The 13,924-nt window shown below is 45.7% G+C and overlaps 1 protein-coding gene across 1 annotated transcript in view; it reads right to left on the minus strand.

Annotated features, from left to right (window-relative positions):
• Positions 1 to 13,924, minus strand: part of ano3 (anoctamin 3) — a 181,036-nt gene that overhangs the window by 61,819 nt on the left and 105,293 nt on the right. The window contains exon 12 of the mRNA XM_080191534.1: positions 1,400 to 1,482. Coding sequence (XP_080047660.1) covers positions 1,400 to 1,482 — 83 coding nt within the window. The remainder of the gene's footprint in view (positions 1 to 1,399; positions 1,483 to 13,924) is intronic.

Here is a 13,924-nt window from a genome sequence, read left to right on the forward strand (position 1 = left end):
TCCGTGTCAGGAGAGGAAAGGGGATTGGGACTGATAAAGGGCAGACGGAGAGAGACAGATATTCCAGAGGTACATGTGGATTCTGCAGCTTTTCTTCGCTTCATCAATTTTAAAGTATTTGCACAGTATTCTTTCTCAGGAGATAAAATAAGATGCTACAGATCAAATAGCACCACTATGTTCAGATTCTGCACAGCCTGATTAACTTTTCCCCGGACAGATGGCGAAGAATGAACCCAGACTCGTAACCTTTCTCCTGATAGCTCCATTATTTACAGGTTGCAGATGTATGCGTGTCTGCCTCCTACTCACAAACACACAGTGTTCCAGAAGCCCCTTTTCACAGTCGTGTTCAGAATGAAACAAACGGTCAACAAAATAAACTAACCAGTGAGGATGACAGCCCCGGTGGGGCATTGCAACTAACATAAAACATCAAAAAGAAGCTAAGCAAAATAAACCAGTAAGTGTTTCCCAGGGCCAACGGTGTGCCCCAGCCCCCGCAGTGCCCACTGGGCATGGCAGGCCTCTGGTATTGGGGACTCTGCATGCTCCCTCTCCAAGGACACCCAGCCGCGAATATAGCCATGGTAGAGGGGCAGACAGTCAGGGCAGACAACTTACCTGAGGAAGGATGTCCTTGCTACAGAGGGAGCACAGCGATGGTTTACCAGGCTGATTCCTGGGATGGCAGGTCTGTCATATGAGGAGAGACTAAGTCGGTTCGGATTATATTCACTGGAGTTTAGAAGAGTGAGAGGGGATCTCATAGAAACTTATAACATTCTAACAGGGTAGATTTGGAAAGAAAGTTCCCAATGATGGGGGAGCCCAGAACTAGGGCTCATAGCTTGAGGGTAAGGGGTAAGAGAAACTTCTTCACCCAAACAATGGTGAATGTGTGGAATTCACTACCACAGAGTGTAGCTGAGGCCAAAACATTGTCTGAATTCAAGAATAAATTAGATCTTGGAGCTAAAGGGACCAAGGGATATGGGAGGAAGGGGTGTCGGGGGATGGGGGAGGGGTGGGGGGATCAGGATATTGAATTCGATGATCAGCCATGATCAAGATAAATAGTGGAGCAGGCTTGAAGGGCCAAGTTGTCCTCCTGATTCTAGTTCCTATGTTTCTGTTTGACCTTCCTCAACTGCCCGCTGCCTGCAACCATTAACGGCCAACTTGCCCAAACCCAGGAGCCCATCTTCCTATGCATTTATGGTACTTAATCAATCAATACTCTCGACCTGTTATCTGTAACAACAACAGAGTTAATATCACATTAACACAGCCTTTTCCCATCTCCATGCTTTTGTGCATTTTGTGAGTCACTCATACTGGACTTAAGGTTGTTGCTTTACAAGGAAGATATATTTGCATAAAATTCTTTCAAACTAACCTCTTCCTCTTCCCAGTCAATTAGATCCCAGTCGTAAGTGAGAACCGCTCTGCGTCTTTTCCAGAACTCCAAAAATACTGTCGCTGTAATAGTACAAAAACAAAACTGTAGTTCAGAAAGACCTGCATTGTGTGGAGGTGGTGATGCAGTGATAATGTCACTGGACTCGCAATCCAGACACCCAGGCGAATGCACTGAGGATACAGGTTCCAAATCCTGAGGAACTGGAAAGTTAATGAGGTTAGTAGTTGAACTTGAGATGAACACAAAATAACCACCGAGTAACAAAATTAGCAGGCGTCTGGAGGAATCATGAGATGCAACTGACAAGATTGACAGGCATCCAGAGAAATTGAGATGCGAAATTGCTATCTCAGAATAGCTCTTACTCTCTGCTTCAAATTATTCACCCAATGTTATATACACATTGCTACTGTCCATTTTATGACGTGCTATGATTTTTCTCACAAATCTGTTGTGTGGCACTCTATCGAATGCCTTCTGAAAGTTCATGTACACCACGTCAACAGCATTACCTCATCAACCCCTTCTGTTACCCCAAAGGACTCCCACAAGTGAGTTAAACAAAATCCTCCCTTTCGAAATCCATGCTGGTTCTTCCTAATAAACCCACATTTATTTTCACTTGACTATTAATTCCATCCTGAATAATTGTTTCTAGAAGCTTGCCCCCAACACTGATGTTAAACTGACTGGTCTATAACTGCTGGGGCAATCCTTACAACCCTTTTTGAACAAGGGCATAGAATTTACAATTCTCCAGTCCTCTGGTACCTCCCCGAGTTAGAGAAGGCTAAAAGATCATGGCCTGCAGTCACCCCCATCATCCCCAGCTTCCATTCTCACATTCTCACTTCCTTCAATATCCTTTGATGCATCTCATCCAGTCCCGTTGCCTTATCAACTTTCTCTACCGACTTCTATTCAACACTTCCTTCATATCAATTTTGAACCCTTCTTGAGACAGAAGTTCTTCGACTGATTCCATGTCCTACGTATATTGTGGGTGACTCTGCACCACAGGGACTGCAGTGTTTCAAGAAGGCAACTCACCCCCACCTTCTCAAGGACAATTAGGGATGGGCAATGAATGCTGGCCTAGCCATCCACATCCACGCTACTGCCCTGTCACCATAGCCCCTATAACCATGCATTTACCATGGTTAATTCGCCTAACCTGCACATCTTTGGACACAAAGGGTTAATGTGGTGTGGTTAATCCACCTAACCTGCACATTTTTGGACCGTGGGAGGAAATTGGAGCACCAACGGGGAGTATGTGCAAACTCCATACGGACAGTGACCCGAGCTGGGAATCGACCCGGGCCCCTGGCACTGTGAGGCAGCAGTGCTAATCATTGTACCACTGAGCTGCCCACTGGGGAGATTAGCACTAAAGTATCTGATAACTAAAAGTTCAGTCAACAATTAAGGGGAGCTGATGGCCTAATGGTATTTATTGCTAGACTATTAATCGAGAAATTCAGCAAATGTTTCGGAAACCTGGGTTCGCGTCATACAATGGCAGATGGTGGAATTTGAATTCAACAAAAATAATCTGGAATTAAGAATCTACTGGTGACCATGAAACCATTGTCAATTGGTGGAAAAATCCATCTGGTTCACTAATGTCCTTTGTGGAAGGGAATCTGCTGTCCTTACCCGGTCTGGCCTACGTGTGACTCCAGAGCCACAGCAATGTGGTTGACTCTCAACTGCCCTCCAAGAGTAACTAGGGAGGGCAATAAATGCTGGCCAGCCAGCGACACCCATGTCCCACAAATGAATAAAACAAAGACAGCTCAACTAAGACATTCTGGAAAGGAGGTGCCTGATGTTCCTGGTACAGCCCTGAGCAGGTGAGCCTTTAAGAGAGAGAAAAGGTTTCCCTTACACTACACCAACCAATGACATCCAACTTTCCGATGATCCAAATTAGTCCTCCACTAAAACCTAATAATCTTACAACTGATAAACAGTACCTCAGGTGGGTACCAATCAGATGGCCGAGGTTTCACCTTGCTCACAATCTCCAGTTGCTGACTGCTCTTATTTCAAACATAGAATGGGTGCCTGGCAGCTGAAAATCAGCTGTCAATACTCATACGAATTGTCACTGGCCTGAAACATTATCTTCATTTCTTTCTCTGTAGTTACTACCTGACCTACTGACTGTTTCCGCTACATACACAAGGTGGCACAGTGGTCAGCACTGCTGCTGTCAGGGTCCCAGGTTCAATTCCAGCCTTGGGTGTCCATCTGTGTTGAGTTTCCACGTTCTTTCCGTGTCTGCGTGGGTTTCCTCCGACTTCACCGGTTTCGTCCCACACTCCAAAGATGTGCTGGTTAGGTTGATTGGCCGTGCTAAACTTCCCCTTAGTGTCACGGGGACGAGCTAGGGTAAATACGTGAGAGTTATGGGGATAGGGCAGGCATGGCATTGTTGTAGAGGCAGGCTCGATGGGCCGAATGGCCTCCTTCTGCACTGTCAGGATTTAATAATTCTGTTTTAATTTACTCAACTTGGTCATGCTTGAAGTTGACTAGAGAGTTCAACAAAATAGGATTTGTATGCAGGGATTCATGAGGCACACTGAGTTTTCACTGCTGTATGTAAAGTTTGCTTTTACACATTTAGAGTTAAACAAAAAAAAGTTTCTCCAATGCTCAGCATTTCAGTGTTCATCTATCATTCGGATTTGTTTGTGATCATGAATATTTGATACCAGTTGAATATCTCATCCATTATTAGAAAAATGGGTAAAAGTGGCACCTGATACATCTTTTGTTCACAAGTACAGTCACACCACAATAAGCAGAACTTTAAATCTGACCCAAATGACAAGACGCCCACAGTCGGGTCACGCAGTGAGTTACAAGACAGAGCTTCCTCTATCTAAACACAAAGCCTTCCACAAAGAATATTCCACAGAGATATCGGATGTCTGTTTTCAAAAGTGCCTCTCAGCCACTTTAGAGCCTTCCAAATTTGCAAGGTGCTTTACTAGCCATCTTTACTTTCCTTAATAAACAAATTCCACACTATCGACATTTACAAAGAACTCCTCACATCCTCTGTGGAAAGGGGCCAGTGTGAATGGGCTTTAAATGGAGAACGAAACCAAAGGAGTCGAAACCAACAAAAGGCAGATTGTTGCGAAGGTTGGAAAGTCACATAATTATGCTAATCGCTCTGAGCAGCTCGAACTGTTGCCAGCATGATGGCATTATCTCTGCAATGAGTCAGTGCAAGCATGACCTGATTTCCCCAGTAATGCTCCTTCTGAAGATGATGCACACATTTGAAAAGCTATGACAACAATGTGATGGATTTACACCACAATGCAGCACTGGATACAAAAGCCTGCATCCTCAGGGTACACAAGAACACAAGAAATAGAAGCAGGAGTGGGCCACTGGGCCCTCTAACCCTGCCCCACTATTTGATACCATCATGGCTGATCTATGTTGGCCTCAACTCTTTTTCTGTACCATTTCCCCATAGCTCTCTGTTCCTCGATCTATCAAATATTAATCCACCTCCACTTTAAATTCATTCATCTGCCTGTCGCAAATGTACTTCATAGAAATCATAGAACCCTACAGGGCAGAAAGAGGCCCTTCAGCCCATCGAGTCTGCACCGAACACAATCCCACCCAGGCCCTACCCCCATATCCTTACTATCCCTCGAAGCGACACATCCCTAGACACTAAGGGGTAATTTCTTAGCATGGCCAATCAACCTAACTCGCACATTTTTGGACTGTAGGAGGAAACCGGAGCACTCGGAGGAAACCCACGTAGACACGAGGAGAATGCGCAAACTCCACACAGTGACCCGAGCCAGGAATCGAACCCAGGACCCTGGGGCTGTGAAGCAGCCGTGCTAACCACTGTGCTACCGTGCTGCCCACTGGGGTATTTATCACACCCCAAATCAAATGGCAACAGAACAGGGTAGCATAGGTGGAGAGGTGTGGGGTCATGCATTTTGGTCGGGAAGGTGACTTATTATCTAAATGGGGAGAGACTTCTGGGTGCTCCAGTGCAGAAATATCTGAGTGTCCTCATTAGTGAGTCACAGAAAACTAGCATGCAGGTACAGCAGGTATAGAACATAGAATATAGAACACTACAGCACAAACAGGCCCTTCGGCCCACAAGCTGTGCTGATCATATCCCTACCTACCAGGCCTATCTATAACCCTCAATCCCATTAAATCCCATGTACTCATCCAGAAGTCTTTTAAAAGACCCCAACAAGTTCGCCTCCATCACCACTGACGGCAGCCAATTCCACTCACTCACTCCCCTCTGAGTGAAAAACTTACCCCTGACATCTCCTCTGTACCTGCTCCCCAGCACCTTAAACCTGTGTCCTCTCATAGTGACCATTTCAGCCCTAGGAACTAGCCTCTGAGAATCCATCCTATCTATTCCTCTCAACATCTTATAAATCTCTATCAGGTCACCTCTCATCCTTCATCTCTCCAGGGAGAAAAGACCGAGCTCCCTCAACCTATCCTCATAAGGCATGCCACCCAATCCAGGCAGCATCCTTGTAAATCTCCTCTGCACCCTTTCAATAGCTTCCACATCCCTCTGTAGTGAGGCGACCAGAACTGTGCACAGTACTCCAAGTGGGGTCTGACAAGGGTCTTATAAAGTTGCAGCATTAGGTAATAGAGAAAGCAAACAGAGTGTTGGCATTTAGAGCTAAAGGAATGGAATATAAAGGTAAGGAAGTGTTGTTGCAACTATACAAGGCATTAGGAGTATTGTGCACAGTTTTGGTCCCCTTATTTGAGGAAAGATGCAGTGGTATTGGAGGCAGTTCAGAAGAGGTTCACTAGATTGATTCCAGAGATGAGAGGTTTGTCGTATGAAGAGAGATTGAACAGTTCAGGCCTATAGCCTCTGGAATGGAGAAGAATGAGGGGAGGTCAAATTGAGGTATACAAGATGATAAAAGGTATGGATAAAGTAGACATGGAGTGGATGCTTCCTCTTGTGGGGCATTCTAGGACAAGAGGACATAGTCTTAGCATAAGGAGTAACAAACTTAAAACAGTTGCAGGGAAACTACTTCTCCCAAAGGGTTGTGAATCTGTGGAATTTGTTAACCCAAAATGCAGTGGATGCCGGGACAGTGAGTAAATTTAAGGAGCTAGGCAGATTTTTAATTGGTAATGGGTTGAAGGGTTATGAGGGGAAGGTAGGAAAATGGGGGCAAGAAGCACATCAGCCATGATCGAATGGCAGAGGCAGTCTCGATGGGCCATTTGGCCTAATTCTGCTCCTAGGCTTATGAACTTATCAGCATGCAAGCTAAAAAGTGGAAGCATCATGTCATTGACAAAGCAAAGTGAAACCACACCTAATGGATCAGATCAGATTTCCGCAGCCCTGCTCATATCCAGCTATAAACAGTGATGGACAATTAAATATCAATCTCCCCTCCCCGCACCTCATGGTATCACCCATTTTTTGCAACATCCCATCAATGCAAAAACCCTCCTGTACCCTAACCCAACACCTCCCACACGCCCAACCACCCACCGCTACCCCCCCCGCCGCACGCACACACACGCGCGTGCGCACGCACACACGCACGCACGCACGCACGCACACACACACAGAGTAGGGAAATGGGAAAGAGGTTGAGAAGGAGGCAAGGGTCGCAGATGGCATTGGGATCACCCAGGAGCTTTTTAAAATCTGGTTTGGTGACTTTGGAACCAAGATGAAGAATATCCAAGTCAACAGGGGGGTTAATATCAATGAAAGCTGAGTTAGGAGGATGTTGAAGGATAACTTTGAAGGAAAGGAATCCAATAAGGGAGCTGAAATGTAAGTTTGAGTGAAGCTGCAGAATGTTCTGAAATTGGAGCAGAATCAGTGTTCTTGGGGAAGGCGACCAAATAGGTTCCATTTCAGACACAAGTACCTGAGCTTCTACATCAGAAGTTTGAGTTGGCACTGGGACATGCTAGCTGCCTAGGTTCTAGGTTTTCATACAAGAATCATAGAACCCCTACAGTACAGAAGGAGACTATTCAGCCTATCAAGTCTGCACCGACCACGATCCCACCCAGGCCCTATTCCCGTAACCCCACACATTTATCCTGCTAATCCCCTTGACGCTAGGGTCAATTTAGCCAATCAACCTAACCCACACATCTTTGGGCAGTGGAAGGAAACTGGAGAACCCGGAGGAAACCCACGCAGACACAAGGCGAACGTGCAAACTCCACACAAACTGTGAAGCGAGGTTGGAATTGAATCTGAGTCTTTGGTGCTGTGAAGCAGCAGTGCTAACCACTGTGCCACCGTGCCACCCTACTGTGCCATGAGACTTCTTTGCATACATGTATGTGCTGTATATATATACCTGTATGTTTCCAGTGTTTGCAGTATTTTAACTTTTAAGGCTTGTGGTTTGGTCACAAACTATTCTTTATTAAAAATCTGATTGATCATTTTGGCTTAGCTTCCAAACCAACTTATTTTCATTCCCACAGAACGCATCAATTTCCTAGCTGAAAGGAGAGAGAGAGAGATTTTGCCCCATCATCACACCTAGATGTTTAATGGAGTGTGAGGTGTGAACGACAGCAGCAAGTGGAAGCTCATTTCTAACTCTCCTCATTGTCATTTCCATTGAGGTCAGTGGGCTGACCACCCGCTTTCTTCCTTTCATCACGATCGCACCAGTCTTTTGCTTCTGAAAGTGGCATTGGTCAATTTGCTGAAAATCAGCAATGAGAAACAAATGTAAGTGACAGAGAAAGGGAAGTGAGGGAGGGATTCCAGGATCAGGGGATTCTGAGAGGAAGGCAATGGCCTAGTGGCACCATCACTAGACTATTAATCCAGAAACTCAGCTAATGCTCTGGGAATGTGGGTTCGAATCCCGCCACGGCAAATGGTGGAATCTGAATTCAACAAAAAATATTTGGAATTAAGAATCTACTAATGAAACCCTTGTTGGAAAAACCCAGCTGATTCACTAACGTCCTTTAGGGATGGAAATCTGCCATCCTTACCCAGTCTGGCCTACATGTGACTCCAGAGCCAAAGCAATGTGGTTGACTCTCAGCTGCCCTCAGGCAACTAGGGATGGGCATTAAATGCTGGCTAGCCAGCGGTGCCCGTGTCCCATGTACGAATAAAAAAAAAGCTGGTACATGAGCTGCATTTTCAGAAATCCAAGGCCCTGACCTCGAGAGCTAAATGCTAAGAGAAAATTCTTCCAGACTCACCCTTCACTTCCCCCTGAGGCAAGTACTTGGTCTAAGACATTCCAGCATAACAGAGCTGAGATTACTTGTGTCGAAGGTTATGGGTGTGATGCTACTGCACCCTAAGACAACGTCATAGTTTGAGCTAGCTGCACGTGCTGAGAATGCACATTCAGACAAGCTGCACAGCAACTTCAAGTGTTATGGCATGAATGGTAGTTTAGTTCCCTGCCACAATAAAAGCTTTTTTTTCCCATTATTTTTCGCTGCACGTGGTTAGCACTGTTGCCTAGGACGCAGGTTCGATTCCTGGCTTGGGTCGCTGTCTGTGTGGGGTTTGCACGTTCTCCCCGTGTCTGCATGGGTTTCCTCCAGGTGCTCCGGTTTCCTCCCACAGTCTGAAAGACGTGCTGGTTAGGTGCATTGACCTGAACCGGCGCCAAAGTGTGGGGACTAGGGAAATTTCACAGTAGCTTCAATGTAGTGTTAATGTAAGCCTTACTTGTGACTAATAAATAAACTTTAAATACAATTTAGTTGATTTTAGTTTCATTTATGTGATGCATCTCTGCCAGTTACTTTTGCAGAATTAACACGATCACCAGACCCGGTCTGACCCCTATCTTCTAGCCCCCATTTAAAACCTGACCCTCTGTCAAACCATAATTGAGGCTGATATCCTCCCTCCCCCGCCCACACATACCCTCTGTGCTATTTCTCCTCCCTACCCACCCTAAGCTCTGATGCCTCTCCTTTCTCCTGATAAGTGCCCTGAGGCAAGGTGACTGAAATGACGTTAACGTGTGACGTCTACATGTGTGTCAGTGCATTAGGGTGCACCTACAAACCAAGGCTCTCTACACGCCCAGTCCCAGCTCTGCTGCACACTCCGCTCTCCCAACTGTTGATGATTGCTCCCAATTATAAACTCCTGATGCTGTAAAGGGTATTGGTGAGGCCACACCTGGAGTATTGTGTGCAGTTTTGGTCTCCTTAGCTGGGGAAGGATGTCCTTGCTACAGAGGGAGTACATGAAAGTTTACCAGGCTGATTCCTGGGTTGGCAGGTCTGGCAAATGAGGAGGGACTAAGTTGGTTAGTATTATATTTGCTGGAGTTTAGAAGAGTGAGAGGGGATCTTATAGAAACTTTCAAAATTCTAACAGGGTTGGACAGGATAGATTCAGAAAGAATGTTCCCAATGATGAGGGAATCCAGAACTACTAGGGGTAAACCTTTTAGAACTGAGGTGAGGAGAAATTTCTTCACCCAGAGGTTGGTGAATGTGTGGAATTCTCTACCACAGAATGAGGCCAAAACATTGTCTGATTTCAAGAAGAAATTAGGTGCAGCTCTTGGGGATAAAAGGATCAAGGGACATGGGAGAAAGGTGGGATCAGAATTTAGTGATCAGATATGATCAAAATGAATGGCAGGGCAGGCTTGAAGGACCGAAAGGTCTTCTTCTACTTCTATTTTCTACAGTCAGGCTGACCTGTCGATCTGACTGGCTGGCAGGTCAGAAACAGAATGGAAAAGATGACAACCAGGTCTTGGGCAGAATATTTGCATCATTGGATGTCTCCGTGGGCTGCACCTCCCCCTCCTTGTCCCACCTTGTCCACCACACTTCCTGAGCACCCCTCCCTCAGTATCAGACACAATACGTGTTCTGTTGTTCCGGCTTTCACTTCTTCACTCAAGAGAAGCATAGTTATGTGAAGCATTATTATAAAATAAAACCACGCCTTGACAATCCTGCATAGTTAAAGCCTTGTGCGCTCAGAGGACCGACTGCTTTCACTGACATTATACGGCAAGAAAGCATTGCAAAGAAATGCAATGATTAAATCCCAGTGGCTGGAGGAGGAAGAGGCAATTAAGTGGTTACCAACTAACCAAATAAGAGCCACAATTGGTTCGTGAGGGGCCGAGATTTTTGGCACCGCCGTGCCACTGGGGAAGCAGTGACGGAGGAGGGGGACTTGGGCGAAGGTGATGAGCACGGCACCCAAGTTGGTTTGCCTCTTCCTGCTCCTGTAATTTGCCCTGGGAAGTTGCAAAATCCAAAACATGCAAACCATAGAAGCATAGGAAATAGAAGCAGGAGTAGGCCATTTGGCCCACTCGAGCCTGCTCCACCATTCATTTCGATCATGGCCGATCATTAAATTCAATGTCCTGATTCCGCCTTCCCTGTGCCATCATTAGGACCCCACCAGCAGAGAAGATAAGGATGAAAGCTAAGGCAGCCCAAAGATTTTCCTTGGAAGGGTCAGGCAGAGCAGAATGAGCTCCTGGAGCCCCCCTCCAAAACAAATCTTGAGCCTCCTACAAACTTCCATCTTGCCAATGAATTTGGCCCGCCATGATAAACCTCGATGCTCACTATGCTGCTCTGATTGGGGAATCAAAAACGTTGGGGGGAGGGGGGGTCACAGTCCTAAAGTAAAGAGGTCAGCCATTTAGGACTGAGACCAGGAGAAATTACTTCACCAAAAGGATTGTAAACCTTTGGAATTCTCCACCACAGAGAACCATTGATATCAACTAATCAGCACCCCTTCCCCCCTCCACCGCAATATAAATTGTTGCGATTGTTTGAAATTTAGCATTTTGCGTTTGTCCTAATGAGTGCAAGTTGTGAGATTTTGACACTATGGGCGGGATTTTACAGCCTCGCTCATCGAGAAACCGTAAATTCCCACAACATCGATGGACCTTTCTATTGTCTGCTCCTTGTCCGCTACGATTCCTGTGTATGTCTCATTTCGGCATTTCAAGTTTTGTACTATAAGATCATAAGACCATGAGGAATAGTTGATGATCTGGGTCTGTACTCATTGGAATTGAGAAGGATGGGGCGGGGGGGGGATCTTATTGAAACTTACAGGAAACTGCGAGGCCTGGATAGAGTGGACGTGAAGAGGATGTTTCCACTAGTAAGACAAACTAGAACCAGAGAGCACAACTTCAGGCTAAAGGGACGATCCTTTAGAACAGAAATGAGGAGGAATTTCTTCAGTGAGAGAGCGGTGAATCTGTGGAACTCTTTGCCGCAGAAGGCTGTGGAGGCCAGGTCATTGAATGTCTTTAGGACAGAAATAGGTGGGTTCTTGAGTAGTAAGGGGGTCAGGGATCAAAAAACCGTAAAATCACGCACAACGCAATGGACCTTTCTATTGTCCATTCCTTGCCCCTACGATTCCTGTGGCAGGCGGGGACCAAATTTCTGGCGCATGTCTCTTTTTGGCAATATTCAAGTTTTGTACTATAAGACCATAAAACCACGAGAAATAGTTGAGAACTCTGGGTCTGTACTCGTTGGAGTTGAGAAGGATGAGGGGAAGATCCCCCTATTGAAATGTACAGAAAACTGTGAGGCCTGTATAGAGTGGACGTATCCTGTAGGTTTCAATGGGGTACTATGAAGTAACTGTTTATATTACCTTGTTCTGGACATACTTATAAGTTGAAACTATTTCTCTACCTTCCAACTGAACAATATTCTTCATAATTTAAACTTCTTCTATAAAGTTATCTTTTGGGGACCACCCCACTCTCCAGCCCATTCCTGCAAATCATTTCTGTTGGCAACACCTTCTCGATTCTGGCAATATTATTCCATCCTCGCCAGCACAAAATGTGCTCCTTTTAAAATCCCTTGACCCACAATGTCTTTAAGATCTCATGATCCAGAGGGGTTAGCTTCCATGGGAGAATGTGCAGGCTCCCCACAGACAACGACCCAAGCCAGAATCGAACCCGGGTCCCTGACACTATGAGGCAGCAGTGCTAACCACTGTGCCACGTGCCTGCATGGGTTTCCTCCTAGTGCTCCAGTTTCCTCCCACAGTCTGAAAGATGTGCTGGTTACGTGGGTTAGCCATTGCTAAAATTCTCTCCTTACTGATGCTGCTAGACCTGCTGAGATTTTCGAGCATTTTCTCTTTTGGTTTCAGATTCCAGCATCCTCAGTAATGTGCTTTAATGCTAAAATTCTCCCTCAGTGTACCCGAACAGGCACTGGAGTGTGGCAACTAGAGGATTTTCACAGTAACTTCATTGCAGTGTTCATGTAGAACATAGAACATTACAACGCAGTACAGGCCCTTCAGCCCTCGATGTTGCACCGACCAGTGGAACCAATCTAATGACCCTCTACCTAAACTATTCCAATGTTATCCATATGCCTATCCACTGACCATTTGAACGCCCTTAAAGTTGGTGAGTCCACAACTGCTGCAGGCAGGGCATTCTACACCCTTACTACCCTCTGAGTAAAAAACCTACCTCTGATATGATGAATGGGATGGATAGGATAGAGGTGGAGAGACTCTTCCCGCTCAAAAAAGACAGTAGGACTAGGGGGCACAGCCTCAAGATAAAGGGGAGGCGGTTTAGAACGGAGTTGAGGAGGAACTTCTTCACTCAAAGGGTGGTGAATCTCTGGAATTCTCTGCCCGTTGAGGTGGTGGAGGCTGCCTCGCTAAATATTTTTAAGAAGCGGGTTGATGGGTTCTTGATAAGAGAGGGGATTAAGGGTTATGGGGAGAGGGCGGGAAAGTGGAACTGAGCCACGACAGATCAGCCATGATCTTATTGAATGGCGGGGCAGGCTCGAAGGGCTAGATGGCCTACTCCTGCTCCTATTTCTTATGTTCTTATGTTCTTATGACATCCATCCTATAATTATCCCCTCATGTTAGCCATCACCATCCGAGGAAAAAGGCTCTCTCTGTCCACCCTATCTAATCCTCTGATCATCTTGTATGCCTCAATTAGGTCACCTCTTAACCTTCTTCTCTCTAATGAAAACAACCTCAACTCCCTCAGCCTTTCCTCATATGACCTTCCCACCATACCAGGCAACATCCTGGTAAACCTCCACTGCACCCTTTCCAATGCTTCCATATCTTTCTTATAATGCGGCGACCAGAACTGTCAGCTACATGTGACTAATAAATAAACTTAAAAAAAAAACTTTAGGTGCTTTACTAATTCAACTTCTCTCTTTTGCTTCAACAGGAAGCCCAGTCTAACATAATTAGGAGATTGTGAATTACTGCAATTTTATACTAAGGAGCTTCCAGTGACCCATATCTCCCGCATGCAAAATCCGCTCTTTCGACCGACAAGTCCTGACAAGGTTATTGTCGTCTCAGAGATTAATATAGTTCAGGCAAGATGCTGACTAAAATAGCCAAACAAAAGGTGCATGTCACACAAATACCTCATTGCAAAATCTCTCCCACAGTAAGGG

This window comes from Carcharhinus amblyrhynchos, chromosome 6, assembly GCF_965287045.1.
Source record: "Carcharhinus amblyrhynchos chromosome 6, sCarAmb.v2.hapA, whole genome shotgun sequence".
Classification (NCBI taxonomy): domain Eukaryota; kingdom Metazoa; phylum Chordata; class Chondrichthyes; order Carcharhiniformes; family Carcharhinidae; genus Carcharhinus; species Carcharhinus amblyrhynchos.